This window comes from Trachypithecus francoisi, unplaced genomic scaffold (genome assembly GCF_009764315.1).
Source record: "Trachypithecus francoisi isolate TF-2019V2 unplaced genomic scaffold, Tfra_2.0 Lachesis_group7, whole genome shotgun sequence".
Taxonomy (NCBI): domain Eukaryota; kingdom Metazoa; phylum Chordata; class Mammalia; order Primates; family Cercopithecidae; genus Trachypithecus; species Trachypithecus francoisi.
This window is the reverse complement of record NW_022681472.1, coordinates 93,472,750-93,500,199: the sequence shown is the minus strand read 5'-3', so window position 1 is coordinate 93,500,199 and position 27,450 is coordinate 93,472,750. Positions and strand designations below refer to the sequence as shown.

At 41.4% G+C, this 27,450-nt stretch overlaps 1 protein-coding gene across 1 annotated transcript in view; it reads left to right on the top strand.

The window, feature by feature from the left end:
- Positions 1 to 27,450, top strand: part of FAM135B (family with sequence similarity 135 member B) — a 237,297-nt gene that overhangs the window by 28,743 nt on the left and 181,104 nt on the right. The window contains exon 2 of the mRNA XM_033202781.1: positions 22,360 to 22,439. Coding sequence (XP_033058672.1) covers positions 22,360 to 22,439 — 80 coding nt within the window. The remainder of the gene's footprint in view (positions 1 to 22,359; positions 22,440 to 27,450) is intronic.

The following is a 27,450-nucleotide window of genomic DNA, read 5'->3' as shown; positions in this document are numbered from 1 at the left end:
TAAATCCTTTCTCAATTCATGTCTTGAAGGACTGCTGGATGTTAGGCACTGTGATGGGATTTTAGACAGAAAGAAGGAGCATGATATGACTCTTGCTGTCAAAGTGCTCAGGTCTAGCTAAGGAAAACCTGTCTGGAAAGCAAGCAATGGTGATGTAGTATTATGTTTAGAAAACAGTGGGGATCCCCCAGCCCTTAGACAACAGAAGTTAGGCAATGCCTATTCTGCTGGATGTAAGGGAAGGCTTCCCACAAGGTCAGGGAGGGAGCCTTTTAGGGGAGTGACATGGGCAAAGGTGTGGAAATTTGGAAGAGCATGATGCATTTGCACACCAGCAACACAACATACCTGGTGCAAAGGCAGATGCCTAGGGAGTAGGAAGCAGGAGACCAAGATGCTATAAGAAGACCCAACCTCAGAGACAGAGTCTGGTAGAAGGCAGATGCCACAGTGTCGAGCAAACAGGGTCCGAGGTTTAGTTGTCCCAGGGTAAGTGTTGCAGGGCTCTGTGAAGATGATCTTTGTTCTGTGAATTGATTTTGAGGCTAATCCCTACACAGCACAGAAAATCCCTGACTGGATATTCCTTTACCTCTTCACAAGTCACTAAGCTGAACTTTGATTTCATAACATTCTAAATGTGATTTTTTTTCCCCAAATATTTTACGGTTGGTTGGAGGACTGTTAATCTAAAATACAAGTGTGTGTGTATGTGTGTGTGTGTGTGTGTGTGTGTGTGTTTGCTTTCCAAATCCCAGCTGTAGAGTCTTCCGTTAGGATTGTTAGGGGAGGACAGCACTCTGGTCAGCACTCTCCCAGCACAAAACACCCAACCCTGCTTTATGTGAGGTCATCTCACTTCCACCATCTCCCTGAAGAAGCACCACACAGATGTCTAGAAAGAGCTGCCAGCTGTTTTGTTTGGATGTAACTCAACAACTTTCATTTCTTCCCTGGTATGTTAGGACTCAAGTCAAAATGGTTTAGAGTTGCGTAGGCCCCTAAATCCTGCCCAGGTTTCCTGCACTCCGGTGTTCACTCTTCTCCTTGCCCCCAAATGCACCACACGCCCCTGCTCTTCGCCAGGGTTTCTCCTCAACTGTCACAGTTGAGAGCCTCATCATCCACCCTTTTGCCTGAACAGAGGTGAGATGGAGGAGTAGTGAGGAAGAGTGTGATCTTTGTAACCAGGTCTGGATCCAAATCTCAGGTCTACTAAATCCACACATGACTTGGTTTTACCTTGAATTTCAAGTTCATCTTTTGAAAATTAGGATATGGCATCTTAACTGTATGACTGGGAGGGCTGAATGATATAATTTATGTGCAGTGTCCATTAAGGTAATTTTAGCATTATAGCAAATGCAAATATTTTTTTCCTCCCAAAGAGAAAGCCCTCAATGATCTCCTAAGAGCAGCAGCGTCTTTCTAAAACTGGAAGCAGAGATCATCATGGGCCATAGAAATTGACTCATGAAGAAGCAGGTGTTCACATAGCCCTACTTAGTCCTGATGCAATGCAAGCATGCCCTTTCCTTGAAGACCAAAGGAATCACTCTTGGACTGAAGATAAAGTATCCTCTGGTCTCCAGGGGATGTGCTACCCTAAGCCTTGGACTCAGAGCCAGATAATCCAGGTGTAAACCCAAGCTTTGACACTGCTCCCGTTAAGTGTCATTAATGAAAGAGCAATCTCCTAGTTGCACCTGTCCTATTAACTTTTATTTTGCAAATAAGCATGAAATTGTGACTTGCAACCTTACTTGACAATTGCAGACTTGTTCAGAGCACTTCAAACAGATCCTTGGGCAGCTTGGAACAAGAATGTAGCACTGGGTTTCATAACATAAGTAGTTCAGTGTTTTCATTTGGGGAATGAAAGTCAGAGAGTCCTGGAGACATTAAGTGACTTGCCTAAGGTCACATGTGGGTTGGTGTTAGGGATGGTTCTGGGACCTTTTGACCACATCACCTGGGGGCTCTCCATTCCCAGAGGAGCAGCCCATCACACATGTGATATGATGTGACGCAACAGGGGAGGAGTCACATGCTGAGGCCCATCTAAGAGTTCTCACAGAATCCTTTTCCAAACCCTAGGTAAATGTATTTGGATTATTTTACTGCAACTTTATTTAGCCTGCTATAAAAGCAGTAGAAACTAAACTAACCAAACAAGCAAAATGCAGGCTTTGGGGAGGCTACTGTTCACCCCAGATAAAAGATTTTATTTAAATCCTCCACTAATTAGTCATCAGGTGAGGTGGCTAAGATATGACTGTGTTATGATTATCTTTGGAAGACCTTTCTGTAGTGCAGGGTTTTGTGGCTCAAAGAGTCTGACAGATCTTGGTTTTAAATTCAGCCTCACCACTGTTTTACTGTATGGCTTGGAGAAGTCAGTCAACTTCTCTGAACCTCTTTCCTCATCTGTAATCTGGGATAATGCCTATTTTTAGAACCTGCTTTTAAAAGGAATTAATCTGTTTTCCATCATCCTAAAAATAGAAGAGCCATTATATTCCTTGAATTCTTGTATCATAAAAGAAACTATTTGGGGTTTACACATTATTGATAAAAATTCTGCAAAGACCTTTGATTAGCACCTTGAATGCCTGAGTCAGATGATGAAATACACACCCAAATATATTTCTTTTCCAAATAATGTGTCTGTGATTGAAGTCATTCATTAGTCGATACTTCTTGTTTTTGGAACTTTGCATTAAGTTGGAAAATGTTTCCTAGCACCTACCATGTATGGCATGCCAGGGAGGCAGGACTAAAAATAATGCATTTTTGGGAGGCCGAGGCGGGTGGATCACCTGAGGTCAGGAGTTCGAGACCAGCCTGACCAACATGGAGAAACCCCATCTCTACTAAAAATACAAAATTAGCCGGGTGTGGTGGTGCATGCCTGTGATCCCAGCTACTTGGGAGGCTGAGGCAGGAGAATTGCTTGAACCCAGGAGGCTGAGGTTGCAGTCAGCCGAGATCACGCCACCGCACTCCAGCCTGAGCAACAAGAGTGAAACTCTGTCAAAAAAATGCGTTTATATGAGAGTGGCTGACAGCTTGTTCTGGAGATCACTGACTGCCTGAAATGTGGGAGCTTCCAAAATATAGTCCTGCTCAGAAAAAGTGCAGAGGGGAGGTAATGAGAGCACATGAATATAAGAGTGGATGGAGCTGCCCTGGATCCTGCTTGGCTAATTATCAGTATCACAGCCTTGGGAAAAGCCACTTAACCTCTGTGAGTTAACCTCCTTCATTAATAATCTGAGAATGAGCATGCTTAGGGGGTTTGCTGAAGTCTAGAGATAAGGTGTCCTCCTGGACTGGGCGACAGCACAGGGCAGTGACTCCATGCTTGGTAGCCAGCAGTTGTACTATTTTTATTTGAAAGGGGCAGTGCCTTTGAGCAAGAAAAGCTTCTGCAAGATTGTTATTGTGAGATGAGTGTTTTCTGTGGGCCTGCCATGTGCCTGTGGATTCAGAGGTGTCTGGACTTTTCTAGGCTCTGCTTTTGCAGAACTTGGGTGTTTGCTTTTCCCGGAACTCAAAGACAAAGAAAGCCCAGGGAAGTGGTGGTTTTCTGTCCACCAGAGACTGACATTGCCCTGAACCACATAAAGCAGCAGCCACACTTTGAACTCACGGCACTTTGATGACAGGTTAACGGAGACATATAAGAAAGGCAACTCATGGTAAAAATAAGCAACCGGTGCTTTGCTGCAAAAATAAGAGCAGCCACCTGGGCATTATTGTTAGGAAAAGGCAGGAGTGAGGATTGAGTTGGGGTGGGAAGAGGAGACTGGAGAGACTGGGCAGGAACAAGCCCATCAGACAGCTTGCCACTAACCAGCTGGTTGAGAACATGCCCAGATGCAAGCCAGCGTTCTTATGTTCTGTTCAACATAACTTTATCAAGCAGTCTCTGCATTCTTGTCTTAAACATTGGGACTCTCTCCCTTTCTTCCTTCTATTCAATTCATTAATATTTATATGGTGACATCTGTCAAACTTCCTGACCTAGATCTTCTTACTTGGAACCCAGGGCTTTTTCTGGAGCGATAATAATGTTCAAATTAATATTAACAACTATGACCAAAGTTGCAGTAGCTTACCAGACGTGGGGCTGAGTTCTCCCACCTACTGCCTCGTGAACCCTCACAACAAAGCTGTGAGGTGAGTTTACAGCTTCCCATGTCTGTCTAACCCCAGAATCCTCACTCTACCTGCTCCTCACTTCAGCCAGTGAGGAGTTCTGCAAAGACAATTTGCCTCATGTATGATCTTTTGGTTAAAACATACTCCCCCATTGTAATTACAGAATACATCTCGTAGTCAAATGGAGCCGAGGGAATTTTTTGTTGTTGTTCTGTCTGAACAGTTTTGTAGAAATAAAGATTTGATTGATGAGGAAATGGAAATTCCTACACACATAATGAAATCCCTTGAAATCTCCAGAATGACTTCAGACACCTGGGAGTTTTCATATCAAAAAGCAATTAAGAGACACCGGGAGCCAAGGGAGGGAATCACGATTCAGGGTTATGATGATTTCTTCTCAAAAGAGACACATGCTGGTGGAAGGAGCTGGAAATTGGTCAGAGATCTTTTCTGTGACACAACAGTTGGTGAGTGTGTTTGTTCCTCTATCATCTCTCTCTCTCTCCGTCTCTCTCTATCTTTCCATCTGCCCATCCATCCATCTATATCTATTTATCTACCCAACATCTACTTATCTCTGTCCCTCACTGTCTGCTTTTCAATCGATCATCTGTGTAGTTGTTTGTTTATGGAGTTTGCGGTGGCCTATTTTACCTGTCATTGTAGCCCATGCATAAACTGTTGCTTGTGCTATATTATTTTTGGGTGTTTTGTTTGTTTCCAAAGGAAACAGAGGAGAACATGACATCATCCAAAAGGATAAGTGAGGCATCATGCATCTTCTGAGTATGTACAGTATATACATGCACTTTTCATCAAATAGTCTCATAACTATTGAAGACTTTCTCTGGGCTGTGCCAAACTTTCGTATGTCTCCCTCACCCAACCTTATGAATTGGATCTTTGTTCATCTGCTTGTTACAAAGGAGGGAATAGTAGCTCACAGAGGTTAAGTAACTTTCCTAAGCTGGCAGGCGAAGACTCAAACCTAGCTCTGTTTGATTTCACAGTTGATTGCCTTAACCACTACACTTATATCCTCTGGTGGAAGGTAGCTCGGGCCATCTATTTTTGTAGTAACACTTATTAGAATAAATGGTTGGGAAGGAAATATCTACTTGCACTTCCTCATTACCCATCCCATACTCTGGCCAAAGTCAACTCCTCAGGGTTCCTACAGTGCTCTCTAGGACTTGCCCACCTGCATTTCCCCAAGCTGTTCCTCCACCTTAGCCATTTATGCCTAGTGTTCCATTATTGGCAAGCTAAGCATGTGGGAGTTATTTATATCCACTGCTCAAGGTCATCGCCAAGGTCTGATCACAAAATTTCAAAAAATTGCAACCTCAGGCATAAATAGGTTAAATGCCGTCCCATCTTCCCCAGCCTGGTCAAGACCTACCTGTTCTTAGGGGTGAGCCAAAATGACACATAAGCTCCGTCAGCATTCATTTAGAGTTGTAAAATGGGTCAAACCTGAATAAGTCAGGTGAGCTCATGTGTAGATATATGCAACATGCACAAAATTTCTTTACAGGGCATCTCTGTCTACCAGCATCTCAATCATCTCTGGGTCATGGCCTACATTCTAAAACTGAAGAAGCCTGCTGGGGTTCTCCGGGGAATACAGAAACACTGAATGCAGTTTTAGGCTTGTTCCCCAAGACAAGAATGATAATAAGGCCCTGATGAAAATTACTGACATCAAAGATACCAATTTTTGCTCCAACCAGTTTGCTGTTTTTATTGGCTTTGTACTCTTGGCTATTTCTTGCAATGTGAAGTCTCTCTCATATGTTCTACTACCTTGTAGGGACTTTGAGTTTTAAATTTACTTCTCCCTTAAATCAACTCCTGTCTTCTACTAAAGGCAATCTGTTCCCACTCTGAGTTAACCTCTCTCTTTTTCTTACCCCTTTGGAAGTCCTGAGGGGTTTCCTGTGATTGTGATTATAATTTGTGAAACTGGTTTTGTTCTCTGTTAGACTGTAAGCTCCCCCAAGTCAGGGACTATTCTATCCTTCCTTCTTGTGCTCTCAGCTACTGTTTTGGTGCCTTGTTCTCAGCAATGTTCAATTTTCAGTTGAGCATAGCTGAGCAGCAAGAATTTGAATGATGTGGACACAAAGCTTGCAATGACTTTTTCCGTCACGGTTACTGACATGACTTGTGAATGTTTGCACTCTTCATGCTATTATGGGTCATTCCTGTACCGTGGTGACATTTCAGTGGGTAGCCATTATGTATGACTTGATAAATTTTGAGAATATTTTTGTCTTTGGAGTTTCATAGCCATGACCTTGCATCCCAGTTTTTCTTGTAAGCTACAGTCTGTGGAGCAAGATACTTTTTGTTCCAAACTTCAGGTTCCTCATAGGAATATTGGAGGAAGAATATTGGAAGAATCTTTTTTGAATATCATCCAGGTAGAATGTGACAATGAATGTAAATCACCAAGAGTCTTGCCTGACACACGGTTGACTTGCAAGAACTGGTGGCTTCCTTTGTTTTCACTCTGATATTCTGCTTATTATTGATATTTACAGAGTACCTGAAAGGAACAATAAGGCAACAGGAACAATAAGGTAAACGGTCTACTTATAGAAAGTATTTTCTTATCACTTAATATTAATATATATCCTGGAATTAAATTGTGTTCAATTATATGGGTATAATGAATTGGATGATGGGTCAACATCAGCAGTCCTGAGGTCTAGCATAGACTTTGCTAATCTTTGGAAGACTTCTTCCCCATTTCTGTGTCTATATTCCATTAGCAACATATGAATGTCGTAATTATAATAATAATTAAATTATGGTATTTAGAAGGAGTTGGTGCTGACTGTGTCTCCTACACTGTGCCAGGTGTTGTGCGTGTGTTATCTCATTTGTTTCCCATATAAAATGTTAACATGAGAAACCAAATGCTCAGGGAGGTAAAATGAATTGTTCAGAGTAACGCATCATTAGTAAACTGCAAATCCAAAAGCCTGGTCTTCCTGAGCACCTGGATTCTATTGTGTGTTTTCACTTCATGCCTTTGATCCTTCTGTATGAAAGACTTGTGAGTTGTTTTGCTTTTTAACTCTGCTCCCAACTTCTGACTGCTTGGAACTGGTAGCGGGTTCTGGTTTTGCCAGTCAGAAAACTTCTCTCTGCAGAAACTGCTGTCACAGTGTAATACTGCAGGACAAATTTTCTGGTCTGAGGTTTTAAATTACTCGTGACATTTCAAGCTGTGCAAGTCGCTTGAAGGTCTGCCTCAACCAAGCTCATTTAATCAAGCCACACACATGCAAAGAAAATCAAATGCTGCCTTGAATCCAGAGGGAAGAGGACTGACACCTGTTGAGCATCCACTGTATGTCTGGCATCTTTTAATGATGTTTCATATTGGCTCTCTAGAAGGAACGTTCATTTTACCTGCAAGTGGTAACTCCCTGGATGACAGACCAGCAGCAGCAACTTCTCTGAGCACAACATTGACACATGGCCTCATGCAAACTAGAACTCCATCTGGGTTGACTCATCAGATAGGAGCAACAGGTCCATCAGCCCGTATGAATAAAAGCAGCAAAGGGAGATGCAGGGATGGGGAAGCACTTTTCAGTTTCCCAGCAGCTCAGCAATCTCATATTTTTTTACATGCAGTCACCCCAACTAAGCTACTTGTGTTGTTGGTTTGAGTTCCTTAAGGGGCCTCCTTCTAGGAGTACAGACATTTGCTGATGAATGTATTTGGGGTAGATATGCAAAGATAACCATAGCAGCAATGATACCCACCATTCATTGAAGCTCAGTTTTGCTATACACATTGATTTTGATTTCTACATCAACTCCAGAAGGTAACTGAAATCTTCATTTGCAAATGAGAAAAGTGAAGCTCAGAGAGTTAGTAGCTTTAAGTTGACACAAAAAGCACCATTGTGGTTGTTGCTAATGCTGTTCATTTGCTTTGTTTTGTTTTAATATGAATGAGAAGAGGAGGCAGTGGGAGAAGGTATAGCCATTCTGTTCAGACTTCCAAGTTTGTGTACAAAAGGCATACATTTTATAGAGGTCATTCTTCCTTGCAGCTTGTAAGAGCTTAATGAGCCAGCTTTATTCAATGAGGATTCTCTGAGCAATATATGTATTATTTCCTGAAGGCTCAACAGTTTGAGTTCCACCCAACAGTGATTTTCCTGAAATTTTTCCAGGTGGCCCATTTATTTCCTCTGTTTGGGTTTCAGATTTCCTTTGGTTAACAGGATAGAGCAGTGCTGGGGACGGAAGGAGGTGGAGCAGTGGTGCTGATGTGTAAAAACTGGCACTTCAAAACAAAGATTTATGATATTTGTCCATTTACATGCTATAAATACTCCCACCAAGGCCAATTTCAAGATACCAATGTGAAGTTAAAGGACCGGAAGGCATGCACAATCAGCATGCAGCAACTAGTTTCCGGCTTCTGCAGAGGCTTCATTTAAACACTATTTGATTGGACAAATGTTTGTTAAGTGCCTACAACTCAGTATTCTCATTAATAGCTTTGATATTTGTTATGTAACTTAAATTTTCTGATTTTTTTAATCTAAAGGGGTTAATGATTTCTAGGGAATCCTCTAGCCCTCAGAGGAGACACAGTGTCAAAAATAAGAAAGAGATAAGAATATGGGCTTTGAAATCAGACTGTGTTGTTTGAATCCCGACTCTGCTACTTATCCTGGGAAAGTTATCTAATTCATTTTCGCTTGAATTTTCTTTTATGTAAAATGATTAACAGTACTTAACGCAAAGAGAATTTGTATGCATTAACTAAGTGATTACATGTAAGTTGCTTTTCAGCTTCCTGTAGATAAAACCAGGACTTTTAATTAGTTCTTCCCCTGGTCAGGGTAGGCTGTATTGTAGAGTGGTTACGAGCACACACTCACAAATCAGATTTCTTGGGCTTGAGTCTCAGCTCTCCAATTTACAAGTTGCAGAAACTTGGAAAAATAGTTTACCTTCTCTCAATCTTACATCGTTTTTCTGAATGGATATTAATATTTGTTTCCACGATGCATGGCTGCTTTTGATGATTACATGAGATGATCTAGGAGTGGTGAGCATAGTGGTTGGAACATTGTCAGGTATCAAAGTGATAATTGCTGATTATCCTTTCCATTCTGAATTTCTGTGGTTTTGGTAATTCAGGGAAATCACTGGTTTGATATTTTTAAACATTTTCTGTGGCAAGAAGAGAGAATTTTGTTTGGACTTTTAAGATTCTGCAAAAATGGCAAATGGCTTTACCCTTTGTCATTACTAGTTTTTAGAAGTGAGTGGTCTGGCTGAAAATGTTTACTTTCTTTTAAGGAATTCCTCAATTTCTTAAAAGAAATTGAAGAATAAATGCTATCTAATACTATATAGATCTCCTACCTGACTTAGGAGTCATGTGACTGCAGGAATTTGAAAAACCTTACTTCCTTACCCATATGTGTAATGACAATGTACAATTCATAGAATTTTCATGAGAATTAAATATGATCTCTGGTAGTGTGGATGCCACATAGTGCTAGACAAAAAGAATCGAAAAATGGCAGAAAATGCAATTAGTTTATAGTTGGCTGGGACACGGGAATTCGCAATTTCTGCTTTTGACCACTTACTACCCTCAAGTTTCCTGGACAGATATGAGCACAGAGAATTAAGAAAGAAGTGTTTTCCTGTCATCTGTGGCTTTGGCCCCAAGCCCTGTTGGAGAATGCCAACGAGTTAGGTTCAGCCACATGAAGACAACCTTTGTCTTCCATTAAATAACCTTGAATTATGGTATATAAAAAAATCTGCTTTATGTCTACACGAAAGTACAACCTAGATTCTTAGATTTTAGTGGCTCTTATGCAAGACAAAGCAGAGTTTTCCATTTTCAGAAAAAAAAGCTGTGAGAGAAGTCAGGCTGTCTGTGTCAACTCTTCTGAATTTTCACCTACACAAAGTACGGCCCAGGAGGGTCCTGCAATCAGATCCCACAGTAAGAGGTGTATTTGGCTTCAAATAATCAAGCATATAACTTACGCTGGCTTAACTAGCACAAGATACCACAAGAAACACAGAAGTAGACAGCACAACCATGTCACCAGGGACAGTAAGGACTTAGACTTCTCTTTCTGCTCTTCCATGCATAGCAAAAGGCTTTTTAATACTCATGGCTGGAGATAGGCTGCTTTTACAACCACGATTATATTTTTGGATATATTAACAAAGTAAGAGAAGAGACAAACAGCCCAAGGGTCATGAAACAGGTTTCTCCTTTAAAAGCTTTCCTATCTGCTTTACCTGCCAATGTGCACTTTTATTTCATTAGCCAAGAGGGGGTCATGAGGTTTCTCCTAGCTGTAAGGGAGTCAGCAAAGGGTGGATATTTTTAGGTAGGTATAGTAATTCCCCTGAGAAAACCTGGCTTTGCTTTGTAAGGAAAGAGGAGTTTATGGATAGTCAGCCAGCGATTCACAGCCTGAGCCACATAGAACCTTCCGGGTCAGCAAGGAGAACGCGGGTAGAGAAATGCAGAGGATCATCACAGTAAACATTGGTGGAATCTGAATGAGTTATTATATTGTGATTATATCAAAGTATCTAGATGAGTTCTGCTGAAATATTAGAGTGGACTTTCCTTGGAAAAGTATTTTAGTAATTGCCATTGAAGCCAATAAAATGCAACAGAATGGTTCATAATCCTACAGTGGTGAGTACATACTGTCAACCTGGTAGTGTGTACTGTACAGTAAAAATATATTAGGCATTTCGTTGGTTTTTTGTTTCTTATCTTTTGCAACACCAAGGCCTCTTTTATTGGCAAGACTTTGCAGACCTTCCTGGCAGGGCAGAGTTTCACCTTCGCATCATAGTGTCTTCCATTGTCAGGTAGGGGCCAGCTATGTGAGGCTAGGATTCCAGATGGTGCCAGGTGTCCTGCTGGCAAAGAGACTGGGAAGAGTAGTGTGACAGCTCATTAGGTGAGGTCTAGGCAAATGGTAGTTCTTTATAAAGATGGAGAGAGGGCAGGTTATGTTTAATATACCTGGCCATACGAGAAAATATTTTACCTCTCTAGTTATTTATAAATCCTCATGCAGTTTCCCCATAGCTGACTATCATTAGATTGTGGAGCATTAGCTTTTTTAAAGAAGAGAAATCCACTGACTGCATTATTGCTGATTCTGTCATGGTGTCCCAGTGTTAGGACAAGACCAAGGACAGGATTGCCAGTATTTAATTGGGCTTTTCAGAACTCACTGGAAAAACCCTACAGTATCAAGCAATCTGGAGTTAGCTTTGACTCTAAATTGATTGAGCCTTTTGGGGAACAACATAGCACAGGAGAGGGTCTCCTCCCCTAGCCAGACCAGAGGAAGCTTAGCTCATGTCCTGAATCCTCTGCCAACTTGCCCTTAAGTAGGCACCACCCTCGTCAGGTGTTGGGCAGAGGAGCTGTTTTGAGTTTCCACTAATGCTGCTGATAGAAATGTGTACATGCTTTATGGGAAGTTGTGATCATGGCCGCCATTTACAGAGTCCTTGCCATATACAATGTTTTAACTGTCCTTTAAAAACAAAGTTCCCCTGCACATTCATATTACAATGTATACTTTAAGCGTAAGGGAACTGAGCCTCTGTAAGTTTTGAATCCTTGGGAATTTGAATCCATGTCTGCCTGTCTCCAGTGGTTCCCTCCTGAGGCTCATGTAGACAAGACCGGTTGTGAGAGAGTCATGCTCACACTTTCCAGTGACCTTTGTTGGCAGTCACAGCATATGCAGTTCTCTTGTAATTCCCGAGATGCAAGCAGGGACACTTCACTCCTCTTCACAGGGACCTCGACACCTGGGTGAACAGACAGAAAGAGGGGAGTCATTCCATTATCCTGTGACAAGTGTGACGCTGTGGGCCTAAGGTGCCTTCATAAAGCCATCTTCATCATCATCGCTTTTATTATACCTATTATTAAAAAGCACTCATTTAGACTCAATACTTACCAGGCATTATACGCACTTTGCGTATTACAAATCATTTAATCCTTGTAATGGCACTATGAGGAACATTACTGTCATTACCATCCCCATTTATACATGAGGACCTTGAGCACAGGGACACTGTGAGAGTGATTTATTCAAGGTCACACAGTCAGAAACAGGCAGATTTTCAGAGCTTACCCTCTTAATGAAAATGTTATATTGCTTCACAAGACTCAAAGATAATTTTCGCCCAGCCATGTGGGCACACCCATATCATAGCCAACCATTTGCATCTTGAGTGCAGTGTTTGGTATAATCATATACTGTATCCTGCAGGCATCCCTGAAACGTGTCCCACCAAAAGCATCATGCCTTCTCCCAGCTTCATCCCAGCTATGATGCTGGAGGATAGACTGGGATCATGGAGGTGGGAGGCTGTATCTCACACATGTCTTAGGGAATAGCAATGAAGACATTGTACCTTTAATGGAATATGGGGTTGAGCATCATGCTGTGCTTGCCATGGATGCTCCCATTCCTGCCTCACAATAATTCTGCAAGGCTGGTACCAGCATGGCTTTACTCACCTCTAAGAAAAGAGAGGCTCAGGGAGGGAAAGTTACTAGCTTTAAGTTTTCCAACCTGGCTTTGGGGACCTAGGTGTTCAGACTCCAGAGTATCTGTGTTTGACTTTTCATGATAATGATATGTATTTTAGGCCATGTCAGATGCTCCTGAGTCAGAGCGGTTGTTTCCTGCTATACTGATCTGAAAAATGATGTCGGCAAAATGTCACAGATTTCTGTATTCCCATTATAGAATATTACTGCTCATTTTACAAAAATTGCATGTGGATTCTTTATCACGCACAGAATTGTGTATTAGGATTGGATTGTAGAAAACCATTGTTTGGGGGAATCTTTGTTTTTAGAATTTTCACTTATTCATTCCTTCACCTGGCATTTCTTGAATGCCAACCACGTCAGCCTCTGTTAGTTTCTGGGGATGCAGAGATGAATGGGGCATGGCTGGTCTCCTTCACTGGCTGGTGGTAATGGATATTTCTCGAATCAACTGAGAACAGATGTTCATTAGGTGCTTTTCTCTGTTTGGCACAGCTGTGAGACCTCTAAGGAATACAAAAGAAGTAAATAGTAGCATTCCTATTCTCAAGGTGCTTTTGAGAAAACAGAATGAAATACATGAAATGAGAGGTGTTATTAGAAAATTAGTGATCAGAGTGAGAATCCACTTAAGCTCCTGTGATAACAGTGATGAGGCAATTGAGGTGAGCTTGTAACGTTAAAGCACCTGGCTTTGCCTTCCCTAAAATAAGCTGCGTGCTAGCCAAATGGCCCTGCATTTTAATCCCTAAACTATGCATTGCCTAGTTATGTGACTGTGGGCAAATTACCTAACTTCTCTGAGTCACAATGTGTGTGTTGTTAACATGAGAATATTTATTCTCCTCTATCGGTTTTGTCATGAGGAGGAAGTTTGAAAACCTGTATTCATTAGTTTACACTTACTGCTGTGACATAGTGCTATAACCTAAGTGGCTTAAAACAGCATAACATTATTATCTTAGAATTCCGCAGGTTAGAATTCTGAAATGTGGGCTAAAGTCAGTATTCTTGCATGATTGTATTACTGCATGGAGGCTCTAGAGTCTATCTCTTTATCTTTTCCAGTTTATAGAGGCTGCCTGCATCCCTTGGCTGGTGATCAGCGATGGCTGGTCAAGTCTTTCTCACATTGCACTACTCTGTCCCTCTCTCTCTGTCTCTTGCCTCCTTCTTTCTCTTATAAGGAAAAGACTCTTGTGATTGCATTGAGTATGCCTGTGAAGTTTAGAATAATCTCCAAATTTCAAGGCCAGCTGATTAACAACCTTAATTTCATCTGCAACCTTAATTCTCTTTTGCCCATCATATTTACAGGTTCTGAAAATTAGGAGGCATATGTCAGGGGTTGGGGTGTATTATTATGCTTACCACATTATCCAAAGGCCATAGTTTAGTACCAGTCATACAGATGGAAATCAATAAAGGGTGACTATTTTTGTTACTGTTTCCCAGAAGGAGTCCTGTGCAAATCTAGGCTACTGAAACACATCAACATACTATCTGAAGTTTTCCACCTCCTAGCTTCTTTCCCCATTCTGAGGAAACTCATGGCCCATCTTCTTTTGCCATTTGATCATTCTGCAGCAATTTAAGCAAACTGCTCCCGTCTTTATGACAACTTCTTTGACCCCAGGTGGAAGGAGATGGCTCTAAGATGGTTAAAAGATACTTGGAGGCCGGGTGTAGTGGCTCACATCTGTAATCCTAGCACTTTGGGAGGCCAAGACGGGGAGATCACCTGAGGTCAGGAGTTCAAGACCAGTCTGACCAACATGGTGAAACCCCGTCTCTACTAAAAATACAAAAGTTAGCTGGGTGTGGTGACACATGCTTGTTATCCCAGCTACGTGGGAGGCTGAAGCAAGAGAATTGCTTGAACCTGGGAGGTGGAGGTTGCAGTGAGCCAAGATTGCGCCACTGCACTCCAGCCTGGGTGACAGAGCAATACTCTGTCTCAAACAAAACAAAACCAAAACCAAACAAACAAAAACAAACAAAAACTTGTAAGTTTACTTACTGAATCTGTGAACTTGCACCAATCTTTATCACTAAATGTTAATTTTCCCATCTTTAAGACAGAAATCATGGTAAGTACATTAAAGGCATCCTATGGGGATCAAACAGTATCATGCACGTCATATATGAGTATGTGGTTTATGGATTTATGACCTGTTAGAAATTTCCCATGAGATAAAAGGGAATTACTAAAGCAGTGTTAGCATTCTGTTTAATCAGGACAGAGCCTGAATGGGTCAACCTAATTGAAATGTAAACTTTCACCCGATTCCTATAAAGCATCTGAAGTTCAACATAATTAAGTTCTTGAAGTAAGATTCAGTAGCATCAAGTGCTTTTAAGCAACAATTCGAGAGCACTTTGGAATCATCCATAAAAGGGACTTAGCTGTACAACAAAATGTGCCTCCTATGAGGTGTATCAGGCAAAAGGAAACACCCTTCTCTGGAATTGGAATCCTGGTTGCCGTTTGCTAGCTCTGTGGCTTTGGATAACTGGTTAGATCTTTCCAATGACTCAATGCCTTCCTTGGTTTACCCTTGAGCTGCTGCTTGCTTTCACATAGGATTTATGGGGGATCAACCAAGATTGCATACATGGAAGTTGCCAGTACAGGTCCTGCCACAGAAATGCTTAATAAATCTTGAGCATAGCTGTAACCGCTACAAGTGCAGTGGGATGGGAGAGGGATGCATAGCCCCTGGCAATGACTGACACATTGTATTAATATGTTCAGAGAAGGCGCCGTTACAATGTGACAGTTGGTGGCGGTGCTGATGGGATTTGTGTCCCTTTCCTTCTTCATGAAATTACTGAAATACATAGATCTTTTATTAAAGAAACACTAAAAGTAACATCTTGCATTTGTGTCAGTCAGGGTTTGCCAATTATTGGCCCATGAGGGCTGAGCCTGCAAATGTGTTTTATCTTGTTGACACAGTGCTTTATTGCTAACATTGTGGCCATGGCTGCCGCTGCTAATTGTTTTTGCTGTTTCTGATGTTGCTGTTGTCACTGCCATTGATTTGTGAACCAATATTTAGCATTTTAAAGATGTTTTATTACAAAATTAAATTTCTGTCTTCCCCTGAAAAACTGAAGATCTCCCAACATGCAGTCAACATTTCTGCAGGGTCATAATAAGCCACTGCTAAGTAGCAGCTGCTCCTGTGGCCAAGGCGGCCACCGCTGCCCTCACACAGAGGCAAGTGTCATGATCATTTGTAAATGTGCTTCCACTGGGATTTTCTAATGGCAGTTTGTTATTTTTGGACCTGTATATCCATCAAAAGCAGAAAATAAAAAGATAGATTAGGTGGAACCCAAGGTTTTCTGACAATTTCATTTTTGTAGTTTGCCTGGCCCCTGCAGGCATTTGTGTTTTCTCCAGTTGCTATGGAGCCTTATCCTTTCCAATAGATCCAGTCTCTGTGATTTTCCTGTTGAACAGTACAGATGCCTTTTATGTTTTTCAGTTAAATGTTTTATTTTGAGTTAGTTGTAGCATCACATGCAGTTTTAAGAAGTAGTACAGAGACATCTCATATAATGTTTACCTAGTTTCCTTAATGGTAGTATCTCGTAATGCTGTGGTGCAATTTCACAGTCAGGATATTGATATGGACAGTCAGGGTACAAATTATTTTCATCACCACATGGATCTCACATTTTATGTTGCTCCTTGATAGTCACACCCACTCGTTTCCCACTCCCATCCTCTCCCTAACCCCTGGAGCCCCTAATGTGTATTCTATTTTTATAACTTTGCAACTTCAAACATGCCATATAAATGCAAATATACACCTTTTTCAAATTAGCTTCTTTTGCTGAGCACAACTGTCTGGAGCTCCATCCAGACTGTTCTGTGGATGAATTGTTCATTCTTATTTATTGCGGAGTAGTTTCCACAGTTTATTCATTTACTAAAGGAGATCTGGGTTGTTTCAGTTTTTAGTATTGTGGATAAAGCTTCTCTCAACATTTTGAACAAGTTCTTGCATAAATAAGTTTTCCTTTCTCTAAGAGAAATGCCTAGGAGGGCAGTTGTTAGGTTGTTTGACAGTTGTATGTTTACTTTTTAAAGAAGCTAGCTAACATTTTCCAGAGTGGCTGTTCCATTTTACATTTCTACCAGCAATGTGTGAGTGATCCACTTTGCCTGCATAATTGCCAGTATCTGGTGTTGTCAATGTTTTTTTTATTTTAGTCATTTTGATGAGTGCGTTGTAGCATCTAATTGTGGTTTTAATTAGTATTTTGTCTGATGATGTTGAATATCTTTTTTAAACATTTATTTTATCGTATATATTTGAAGTATACAACATGATGTTTTGATAAAAAATATGCAGTGAAATGATCATTATATGTGAGCAAAGTAGCACATCTACTGTCTTCCAAAGTGGCCTTCTTTTTTTATTTTAAACTTTTCTGTGGTAAGTACATCTAAAATCTGTTCTCTTAGCAAATTTTCAGTATATAATACAATATTATTAACTATCATCCTCCGGCTGTACATTAGATCTCTAAACTTATTTATACTATAGAACTGCAAGTTTATACTCTTTGACCCACATTTCCCCGTTTCTTCTTTCCCCTCTCCATTCTTGGTAACTATCATCCCATTCTCTCTTTCTATGTGTTTGACTTCTTTTTTTAAAAAAGTTCTACGTGTAAGTGAGATCTTGTATATATATTTTTTCTGTATCTGGCTTATTTCATTTAAGCATAATGTTCTTCAGTTTCATCCATGTTATTGAAAATGGCAGTATCTTCTTTTTTTTGAGGCTGAACAACATTCCATTGTTTGTGTGTGTGTGTGTGTGTACATTGATATGTATTCCACAGTTTATCCACTGATCCATTGCTGGGTGCTTAGGTTGTTTCTGTGTCTGGGCTATTGTGACTAATGTCGCAATGAAGGTGGAGGTGCAGATCTCTCCCCGAGGTGCTGACTTTGATATCTTGTTGGTGTACACAAGCAGAGGGGTTTCTGGGTCATATGGCAGTTTTATTTTTAGTTTTTTGAGGAACCTCCATGTTATTTTTCATAATGGCTGTACCAATTTACATTCCCACCAGAAAAGAATACCAGGGTTTTCTTTTCTCCACATTCTCACCAACACTGGTTATTTCTTGTCTTTTTCATGATAACTATCCTGAAATGTATGAGGTGATATGTTGTGGTTTTGATTTGTGTTTTCCTGATGGTTAGTAACATTGAGTACTTTTTCACAAATGTGTTGGTAATTTGAATGTTTTCTTTGGAAAAATGTGTATTTAGGTCCTTTGTCCTTTAAATTGGATTATTATTATTATTATTACTACTGCTATTGAGTTGCATGATTTTCTTATACATTTTGAGCACTAATCCCTTGTCAGACATACTGTTTGCAAATATTTTCATTCTTTTGTAAGTGACCGTTTTACCTTGTTCATTTTTCTTGTTTCTCAAAATTGTATTATAGCTGTTTAACATCTTTTGTGGTTCCATACATATTTTAGAACTATTTTCTCTATTTGTATAAAAAAATGCCCTTGGAATTTTTTATTTATTTATTTTGTTGTTGTTGTTGAGGTAAGGTCTCCGCCTGACACCCAGGCTGGAGTGCAGTGTTGTGATTTCAGCTCACTTCCTCTTCAACCTCCTGTGCTCAAGGGATTTTCCCTACCTCAGCCCTTCCAGTAACTGAGACTACAGAATACAGGTATATGCCACCACACCCAGCTAATTTATTTATTTATTTTTTGTAGGGATGGGGTCTCCATATGTTGCCTAGGCCAGGCTCAAGCAATCCTCCAGCCTTGGCCTCCGAAAGTGCTGGGGTTAGAGGCATGAGCCACCACACCCGCCCTGGCATTTGAATAGAGACTGCACTGATACTCTGTTTTGCTTTGGGTGTATGAACATTTGAACGTCTTTTCATGAGCTTATTTGCCCTCTGTGTGTCCCCTTTGGTGAAATTTTTCTTGTGTTTGACCACTTTTTAATTGGTGTGTTTGTTTTTACTACTCAGTTCCAAGAGTTCTTTATATATCCTAGGTAATAGTCCTTTGTCAGATGGTCAGTTCTCAATATTTACAGTAGTATGTTCTGTAAAGTCACCACAAATACTGAATTAGCAAATGCTGAACCACTGTTCCTAGGGGAAATACAGGGTTAGGTTCCTGTGAGCCTCTGGTCACATTTCTGCCAGACTTACCAATATATAATCTTGTTTTATGTGTTTCTATTTAAAGATACCCCCACAGTGAATAGGTACTGTTGATTCATTACCATTGATCTCAGTCAGCAGCACTAGAACTCAAAGCTGAGTGAAGCTCATCTAACACACATCCTTTCTCCATGGGGCACATCACAGCATTCCTGCCCTTAGGAATGCTAGACAGCCCTTTAGTACTATGCCTGGGGTCTATCTCAAACAGTGGAATCACCAACAAAAAGCACAGAGTAGAAAAATATGTGGGACTAAATCAATTGCAAAAGGGATGCTTGTTTGTAGTATTGCTTAACCTCAGTTGGGCACCTGAGTGTCAGAAGATTCAAACCTTTTACCACTGTGTTCATGTCTGTGAATGACCACAAAGGTGCTGTGAGTGTTGCATTTGGGGCTAAAACACATTTTATCAAGTAAACAAATTCCCAGATACATACACAGATACTGAGGGCCACTGCATGTGATTTGCAACAATTTTTTCCCACATTGTAGCTTGTATCTTAACAGGGTCTTTCGTAGCACAAAAGTGTTTAGTTTTAATGAACTAAAATTTATCTGCAGGGTTCAGTGACTCACACCTGTAATCCCAGCACTTTGGGGGGCCGAGGTGGGAGGATCACTTGAGACCAGGAGTTTGATGCCAGCCTGGGTAACAGAGCAAGACCTCATCTCTCAAAATAAACAAGCAAACAAACAAACAAAATATAGGTTTTTCTTTTATGATTCATGTTTTCTGTACCAAGTCTAAAAACTCTTTGCTTAATTCTATATTTAGAATATGTTTTAGGCCAGATGTGGTGGCTCACACCTGTAATTCCAGCACTTTGGAAGGCCAAGGCAGGTGGATTGCCTGAGGTCAGGAGTTCGAGACCAGCCTGGCCAACATGGTGAAACCCCATCTCTACTAAAAACAAAAAATTTAGCTGGGCATGGTGGTGGGTACCTGTGATCCCAGCTACTTGGGAGGCTGAGGCAGGAGAATCACTTGAACTGGGGAGGTAGAGGTTGCAGTGAGCCGAGATCGCACCATTGCACTCCAGCCTGGGCAACAAAGCGAGACTCTGCCTCAAAGAAAGAAAAAAGGAATAATTTTAAAACTTTTCTCTGTTTCCTAATAGTTTTATAGTTTCATATTTTTCATTTACATCCACAATCTACATTATTAATAGTTTCTTTATAAGATATGAAATTAAAGTTGAGGTTTGTTTGTTTGGTAGTGGCTGTTATTTTGTCTATGGATAGCCAATTGCTTCAGGACAACTTATTTTAAAAGGTGATTTCTGCTCCATTGAGTTGCTTTTGTACCTTTGTGAAAAATCACATGGGCATATGTATGCCCTCGTTACTTTGGGGTGGTGGATGGAGGTCCAGGCTCCCCACATGGTCTCCACTTAAACTGAACAGGTGGGGTTCTCTTTACCATCTGTTAGGGATGGAAGCCTGGCTCCCTGCTGAAGTCCTTCTCTTGGCAGGTTGGGTGGGGATGCAGTGTTTTCATGGAGTCTGGGGATGGCGGGTGTCTAGACTTCCCGCTTTGCCTTTGTTAGTGTGGGTGGAGGTGGGACCACAGTATTTTCTGTTTTTTGGCTGGAGTAGACAGCTGTTGCCTAAAAGTTTTCTGTCTTGCTAGACTGTTCTCTTCCTGATCCTTCGGCTGGAGGGAGAGGGCTTTCTTTGGATAATTTTCTTGTTGGTGGCTATTAGCTTTTCTGGCTTCTTGCTTTTCCAGTATCCAGTCTGGATATATGAGGCAACAGAAAATGCAGAAGCCTCACCAGCATGTCTCTCCTTGGGTCCTGAGGTCCCCAACCTGTCTGCTTTCTTCTCCACCTTGAAGAATCTTCATTTGCTTGTTTCTCTATACTGTTAGAGTTTTTGTTGTGCTTAGTGCGAAAAATAGGGTAAAGTATGTCTCTCTACTTCACCTTTCTGGAAACAGAAGTCACGGCAGGTACTTTTAAAAAATATTCATTTTGGCTGGGCATGGTGGCTCATGCCTGTAATCCCAGCATTTTGGGAGGCTGAGGCAGGCGGATCATGAGGTCAGGAGTTCAAGACCAGCCTGACCAGCATGGTGAAACCCATCTCTACTAAAAATACAAAAATTAGCCAGGTGTGGTGGTGCATGCCTGTAGTCCCAGCTACACGGGAGGCTGAGGCAGAAGAATTGCTTGACCCCAGGAGGTGGATGTTGTGGTAAGCCAAGATCATACCACTGTACACCTGCCTGGGCTACACAACAAGATGCCATCTTATTCATATTCTGTAAAATGAATATATATATATATATTCAGATATCTATATATTCAGATATATATATATACACAGATACAGAAACAAGTTCAGAGAAGTTAGGTGATGTACTTAAAGTCATGCAGCTGGAAATGTGTCACTCATGCTGCAGCTATGAATCCAGCGCCAGTGCCCTTTTCTCTTCATTTTTGCTCATCGTTTGTACATTAAAAACAAGCAGGAGACTGCCAACGGAAACATTCTATGAGTGTATGTGCAGTGCAAGGACGTCAATAACAGAGTACTTGCCCAGCTATGAGCTCAATGAGCCATGGGAGACTGATGTGTTCATGGTCCATTTTCCTTAAATTTCGCTTTGGTTTATTCACATTTCATTTCATAATGGGTTTCAAATCAGTGAAAGAAGAGAACAGTGATGATGCCAGAAATGTCCTCAAGTGCTTACAAGCAAAAAGTCATTAATTGCAAAGCACAGAACTTCAAAAGATGCTTCTGTACTTGGGGCAAAAGAGGGCACATTAGAGAGTTAACTGATAGCAGGAGAAGCTGCACATTGTCCTGAAATGGTGGAATTTGAAAATGGGATTGCTATGTTAAAATTAAGGAAGATGAAATACACAGGGAAAAGTGCATTTGGCAACACCTCCAAGAAGAATAACTCAATGGCTGTGTTACTAAAAGAAGTGGTTTTTGTGTTGCAACATGATAGAAACTCAGTTTATAGATGGGTTATCTACCGTGCATAAATAGCCTACTTTCCTATAACAATAACCTTTCTTGACTACATAAAACCCACACCCCTTAATGAAACTGTGTCACATGACCCATCTCGTTCTTTTCTCTATTCCATTCATCTCCAACCTTGTTCAGTCTTGTGTGATCTCAAGTGAACTTAACTTCCTGTCTCCAACACTGCCCTGTTGCTTCCCTCTCCAACTCTGCTGATAAAATGCATTTCTCTTTGATGCCAGATGATTGTGCACGCTGCCAAGAAACTTCCCTGATTTCCTATGGCTTTCAGGATTAATTCTAGGTATTTTTGGAAGTCAACATTAAGAAGCCTGATCTTCAGCATCCTCTCCTCTTCTCTTTTCTTAGGTATTACCAGATCCGAGTGACCTTGAAGGTGTCCTCAAGGATCCCCCACAGACTGAGTGCCTCCATCGCTGGGCAGACAGGTGAGCAGAAGAATGGCAATGGGGCGCTTGCCCCTAATGGCGAACCTCCCTTTGTCACTGCTCGCCAGGGCACAGCCAAGTGCAAGGCATGTAGACGTACTCAGCCAATCTGTGGTGAATGTTGGATGAGCAAATTTTGGAAATGGAAACCAACAGTTGGAGGTGTCCATATGTATACATTGTGGCAAGGGGAACCTGGCTTAAGAGAAATATCCTTTCCCTTTTGGAGATAAACTGGCTGTGGGAGGTTGGTTAAAATCAAATCAGGGAGGACGTTGGTGGGAAATGACATCCAGCAAGTGGGTAAAGAGAAGCCTGTTAAAGGGAACCTGGGAATCAACTAGGTACAGAGGACGGAGTGAGTAAGCGGTGTTGGTGGCACTTTCCATACACAGTGAGGGCACAAAGAGCAGTGGTCCCAGCTTGAGGAGAAGGATTGCCAAGGACAACTCGGATCCTGATCTTGAGAAGGCTGGAGTACAAAGTTGGTAACCAGGGCTCTGAACAGGTAGTCTATCACAGAGTGTTGAGTCAGAAAAAGAGAACTTAGCATGCCAGAAATAACGACAGACATAATATTAACTAGTAGAGCTATTAGGAGTTTGCATTAGTAAATTTGGGAGAACTGTATAGACTAGCTAGACCTTAAGAAGAAGGAGAGGCCAGGCATGGTGGCTCATGCCAGTAATCCCAGCACTTTGGGAGGCCAAGGTGGGCAGATCACCTGAGGTCAGGGGTTTGAGACCAGCCTGGTCAACAAGGTGAAACCCTGCCTATACTAAAAATACAAAAAAATTAGCCAGGCCTGGTGGCGGGTGCCTGTAATCCCAGCTACCCAGTAGGCTGAGGTAGGAGAATCACTTAAACCTGGGAGGCGGAGGTTGCAGTGAGCCGAGATTGTGCCACTGCGCTCCAGCCTGGGTGACAGAGTGGGGTTCCAAAAAAAAAAAAAAAAAAAAAAAAAGAAAGAAAGAAAAAAAAGAAAAAGGAGAAATACTTAAGAAATACTTAAAGGGTAGGCTAGAGGGTAGGGAACATTAAGACAGAGCTGTGTAAAATCTGTTTAACATTAATTATAAAGTACGAGTAGCCAAGAATGTTGTAGAAATCCAATCCAGTAAAGCTAAGAGTACTGGTCGTAGCTGCACTTGATACAATTCATTAGGAATTTGCAACTTGTTATGGTGAGTGGAATCACATGCAACTGAATATCCACAAGTCAGGAATGTAGATGTGGTAGTCTGCTTAAATTTACCTTAGAAGATGTCTGGAGAGAGACCTGGTTCCTCAGGCCACATGACAGAACATGAGACGAAGCCTGTGGTTTCAGAGCAATAGGATTACTCAAGCCTGTGATCTACAGAAGGAAAGACACGGATGACCACAGGCTTTTCCCTAGCCTCTGAGCAGAGTAAAGCATTAAATAATAGTCAAGTTGCCATATTTCAAAGGCGTTCCTCCTTCTTCCCTCCACTCCTCTCTCTTGGGAAGGAATCAGGCATCTGATAAGTAGGCTACCCACCCTCCTAGGTCCAGTGTAGATCCAGAGTGATTAAGAATCCAGACGTTCTCTCCTTTCCTATCATCCTGTGCTTCACCCCTTCCCCAGCCCACCTTTCAACAGAAGAAGGTCCATGATGTCCACAGAGAGAGCAGGGGATTTCGACCCTGACCCTGTGTGAACCAGTGTCCATATGTGTACATTGGATAATAACATATCCATGACCCCAGATATGTTACTAGCAGCTTGAACTTTAGTTTCCTGAAATATGAGGATAAAAATGCATTCTTCATAGATATTTGTCTTAGAAATTATAAATAAAAAGGACACTTTATATTTCATAGAGGTTATAAATATACTTATGTCAGAACAAGAACTAGCACAAGGTAAGTAGCCAGTTAGTCCTACCTGTGGTCATATCATCAGGGATTTGAGGGACCTGATCTCAGGGTCAAGGTAAAAGCCTCGGAGAGAGACCTAGAAGTGAAGCAGAAATAACACCGCAGTCAACCTGATGAAAGCCATCCCCAGGCTCCCCATCAAGGACTCTGCTTCTTCCTTGTGACTGTGGACAACAGGAGCTTGGGTCCTGTCACCGGATGAGCCATCTTTTGGAGCTGGCAGGCCCCAGCTGTGAGGACCAGAGGACTGCAGGATGCTCAGTGGTTGGCAGAGCCCAGTGAGTAACGGGGGAAGAGAAGGGCTTGAGATAGTGCTGCACAGAGACAAAGAAAATAAAAGTGAAAAAACTATTTCCTTTTCTAGTATAGTTTAACAGAAGAATAATTATGATGAAGCTGGTATGCCTTGAGCTTTACAGTAGCACATTGTTTAGAACAGAATACGAACACAGTGGTCAGCAATAATTTACAATGAGATTGTGCCCCACGTGAGGGATGTGCAGAATTTGTATTTCTTCTTCAAGGTGAATTTTCCAATTATACTATTTTTGGTTAGAGACCGCTGCATTATGAAGCACTCCAAAACGTCTGACTTTTAACAATGGCTTATTCTTTTATAATGTTTTGAGTTAGCCAGCCTAGGCTGGGGACATTTATGCACTACCTTCAGCTGAGATCTCAGCTGAGGATGGAGCAGCCAAGATGCCTTCACTCATCTGTGTCTGACCCCTTGGTTGGAGTGCCTGCAGCAGATGAGGGACAGCTGGGCTTCTGTCTCCAGTTGGGTGGTCAGACTTCTTATATGAAAGCTGAATTCCCCAGAGAGAAAATGAGGAAGATTCCAGGCCACTTAAGGGCTAGATGGAGACTGAGCCAGGGTTGCTTCCTCCACAGTTCATTGTTCAGGGCAGGTGACAAGGCCAGCCCCAAGGGAATGGAAATAAACTTTTGCCTTTCATTGGAAGCACCATCTGCATGTACAGTGATGGAAGGAAGCTCTGGCAGTCCTATTTCTGGCCAACTATCCAAACATATTTTCCATTACCTGTATGCATTTCTGAGGGGAAAAGAGAAATATATATCTTTAGGCCATAAAATATAACATATTGGAAGAGAACCAGGAGGAGTGAAAACATTTGGACTTTAATGATGTCTTTGATACTCAGTACTTAAACGATCTTGTTGGAATAAATGATTTCATTTGGCTTTTTTGTTCCATGTATCTCTAAATGGAAATAGAAACAGCTTGCCATATCCAAGGAGGCAGAATTTAGCAGTTGTGAGGGCCACAAGCTTGGGCTTTCCAGGTGCAATTTCTACTTCTCCCACTTCTAAGCTGCTTGACTTTAGAAAAGTTCTTCAACCAATTTGTTTTTCAGGTTTCTCATCTATAAAATGGGGATGGCAGTTGGTACTTATAGGTTTATGGTAAAGATTGAATGAATTATGCAAATTCATGCATGTAAAATGATTACATACATTACATGGTTTACATATAGATCATATATGTAAAATGATTAGACTGTTGCCTGGCACATGGTGAGCTCATAATAACTGTTACTTAGAATAAGTGTTGCTATTAGGCACAAGAGTAACTTTTTACTTAGCAGCCTTCCAACCTGTGCTGTTCATCCAGGGGAATGAGAGGCTGCCTTCCAGCTCTAGAGATGCTCAAAGTCATCTCAGGGAGACAGAAGTGATCAGATGATACAGTAGGGGTGGAGAGTGCGGTGACCGTCGGACGGATTGTGGGTCCATGCAGGACTGCCTGTGTGAGGAGCCAGTGGCTTGACTGAGAAAGGACCTCTCAGATTGGGCTTGAAGAAAAAGCAGAAGTTGGTTCCACAGACAAAAGTAGGGAAGGTTGATCCAGGCGAGGTAATACAATGACCTGTACAGAGCAAAGGTGTTCACAGGATGAGGAGAGATCTTGTGTGACTGCTGATGAGAACAGCACCAACATGAGAAGAGAAACAAGCTGTGGTCAGGTTTGGAGCCCATTTGTGCCACACGGAAGAGATTGGTTTTGTTCCAGAGACACAGCCAGGTGAAATGAAAGCACCTTGTCCAACCCCGTGCTGTTCAAACACGTGGTGCTCTCTCATAAATCGAGGGATAGGATTCTGCATTTTTATTCTGTTTTTAAATATGTCAGTTCTCTAATAGCCTCATTATATGGAAGCATGTTTCCATTATGTAGATGATTTAGGTCCAGATCTTCTTGATATGAAATAAATATTGCATTGACTTGTACAAGCTAGATGTTTATTATTAGATCCTGTGTGTTAAAATATAATAATAATTCCCCATGTGCACAGCCTGAATGCCATTGCCTTTTCCTTTCAATTCTTTTTTAAGAGGTGATTTGGGGAAGACTTCTCTGGAAAACTGATGCTTTGCTCTTTTCTGAGTTAGCTGTATATCTTATTCCATAGAACATGACAGGCTTTGAGCTCACACCAGTTAGGAATAATCGTTTTCTTGGACATGTGAGAAACATCCTAGCATTTGAGAAGGGACAGGCACACGAATGGTGACAGCAACTGTAATACTGTCAGATGTGCTTGTGGACCTGGGGCCCCTTCTGTGTAGATGTGAGAACACTGGGGGTTTGGCCTTAGTGTTGGGTACGAATATGAAGGACACAGGTCTTTATCATTACCAGAAATAGAAAAGTGCAAATTACAGGTGACTAATGATTCACTGACCAAGACACCCCTTGACTGTTCAAGAACAAAAAAGAAAAAAATCATTGCAATATCTTCCTGTTGTTCTCCTTGACCTTCAGTCCTTCAGTAAAAATTAAGAAAATTCAGTGAAAATTAGGAAGATTCCGTGAAAACTGTTTGATAAAAGAATCTACTGATTAGGGAGGGAGGACCTGCAGCAGAAAAGACTTGAACTCAGATAGTCACGTTAACATCCCACTCACTCACTTCAGGGCTACGTGTGCCAAGGGAAGCCTTTCAACCACTGAGCCTTCAATTTTTTTTTTTTTTTTACCACAATGGGGTTAGTCATACCTTTTGCCTAGGGTTTCAGAGAGGATTTGAGAGCATGATGGCAAAGCCCCTAGCACAGTGCCTGATACAAAATGGAAAAAATAAAA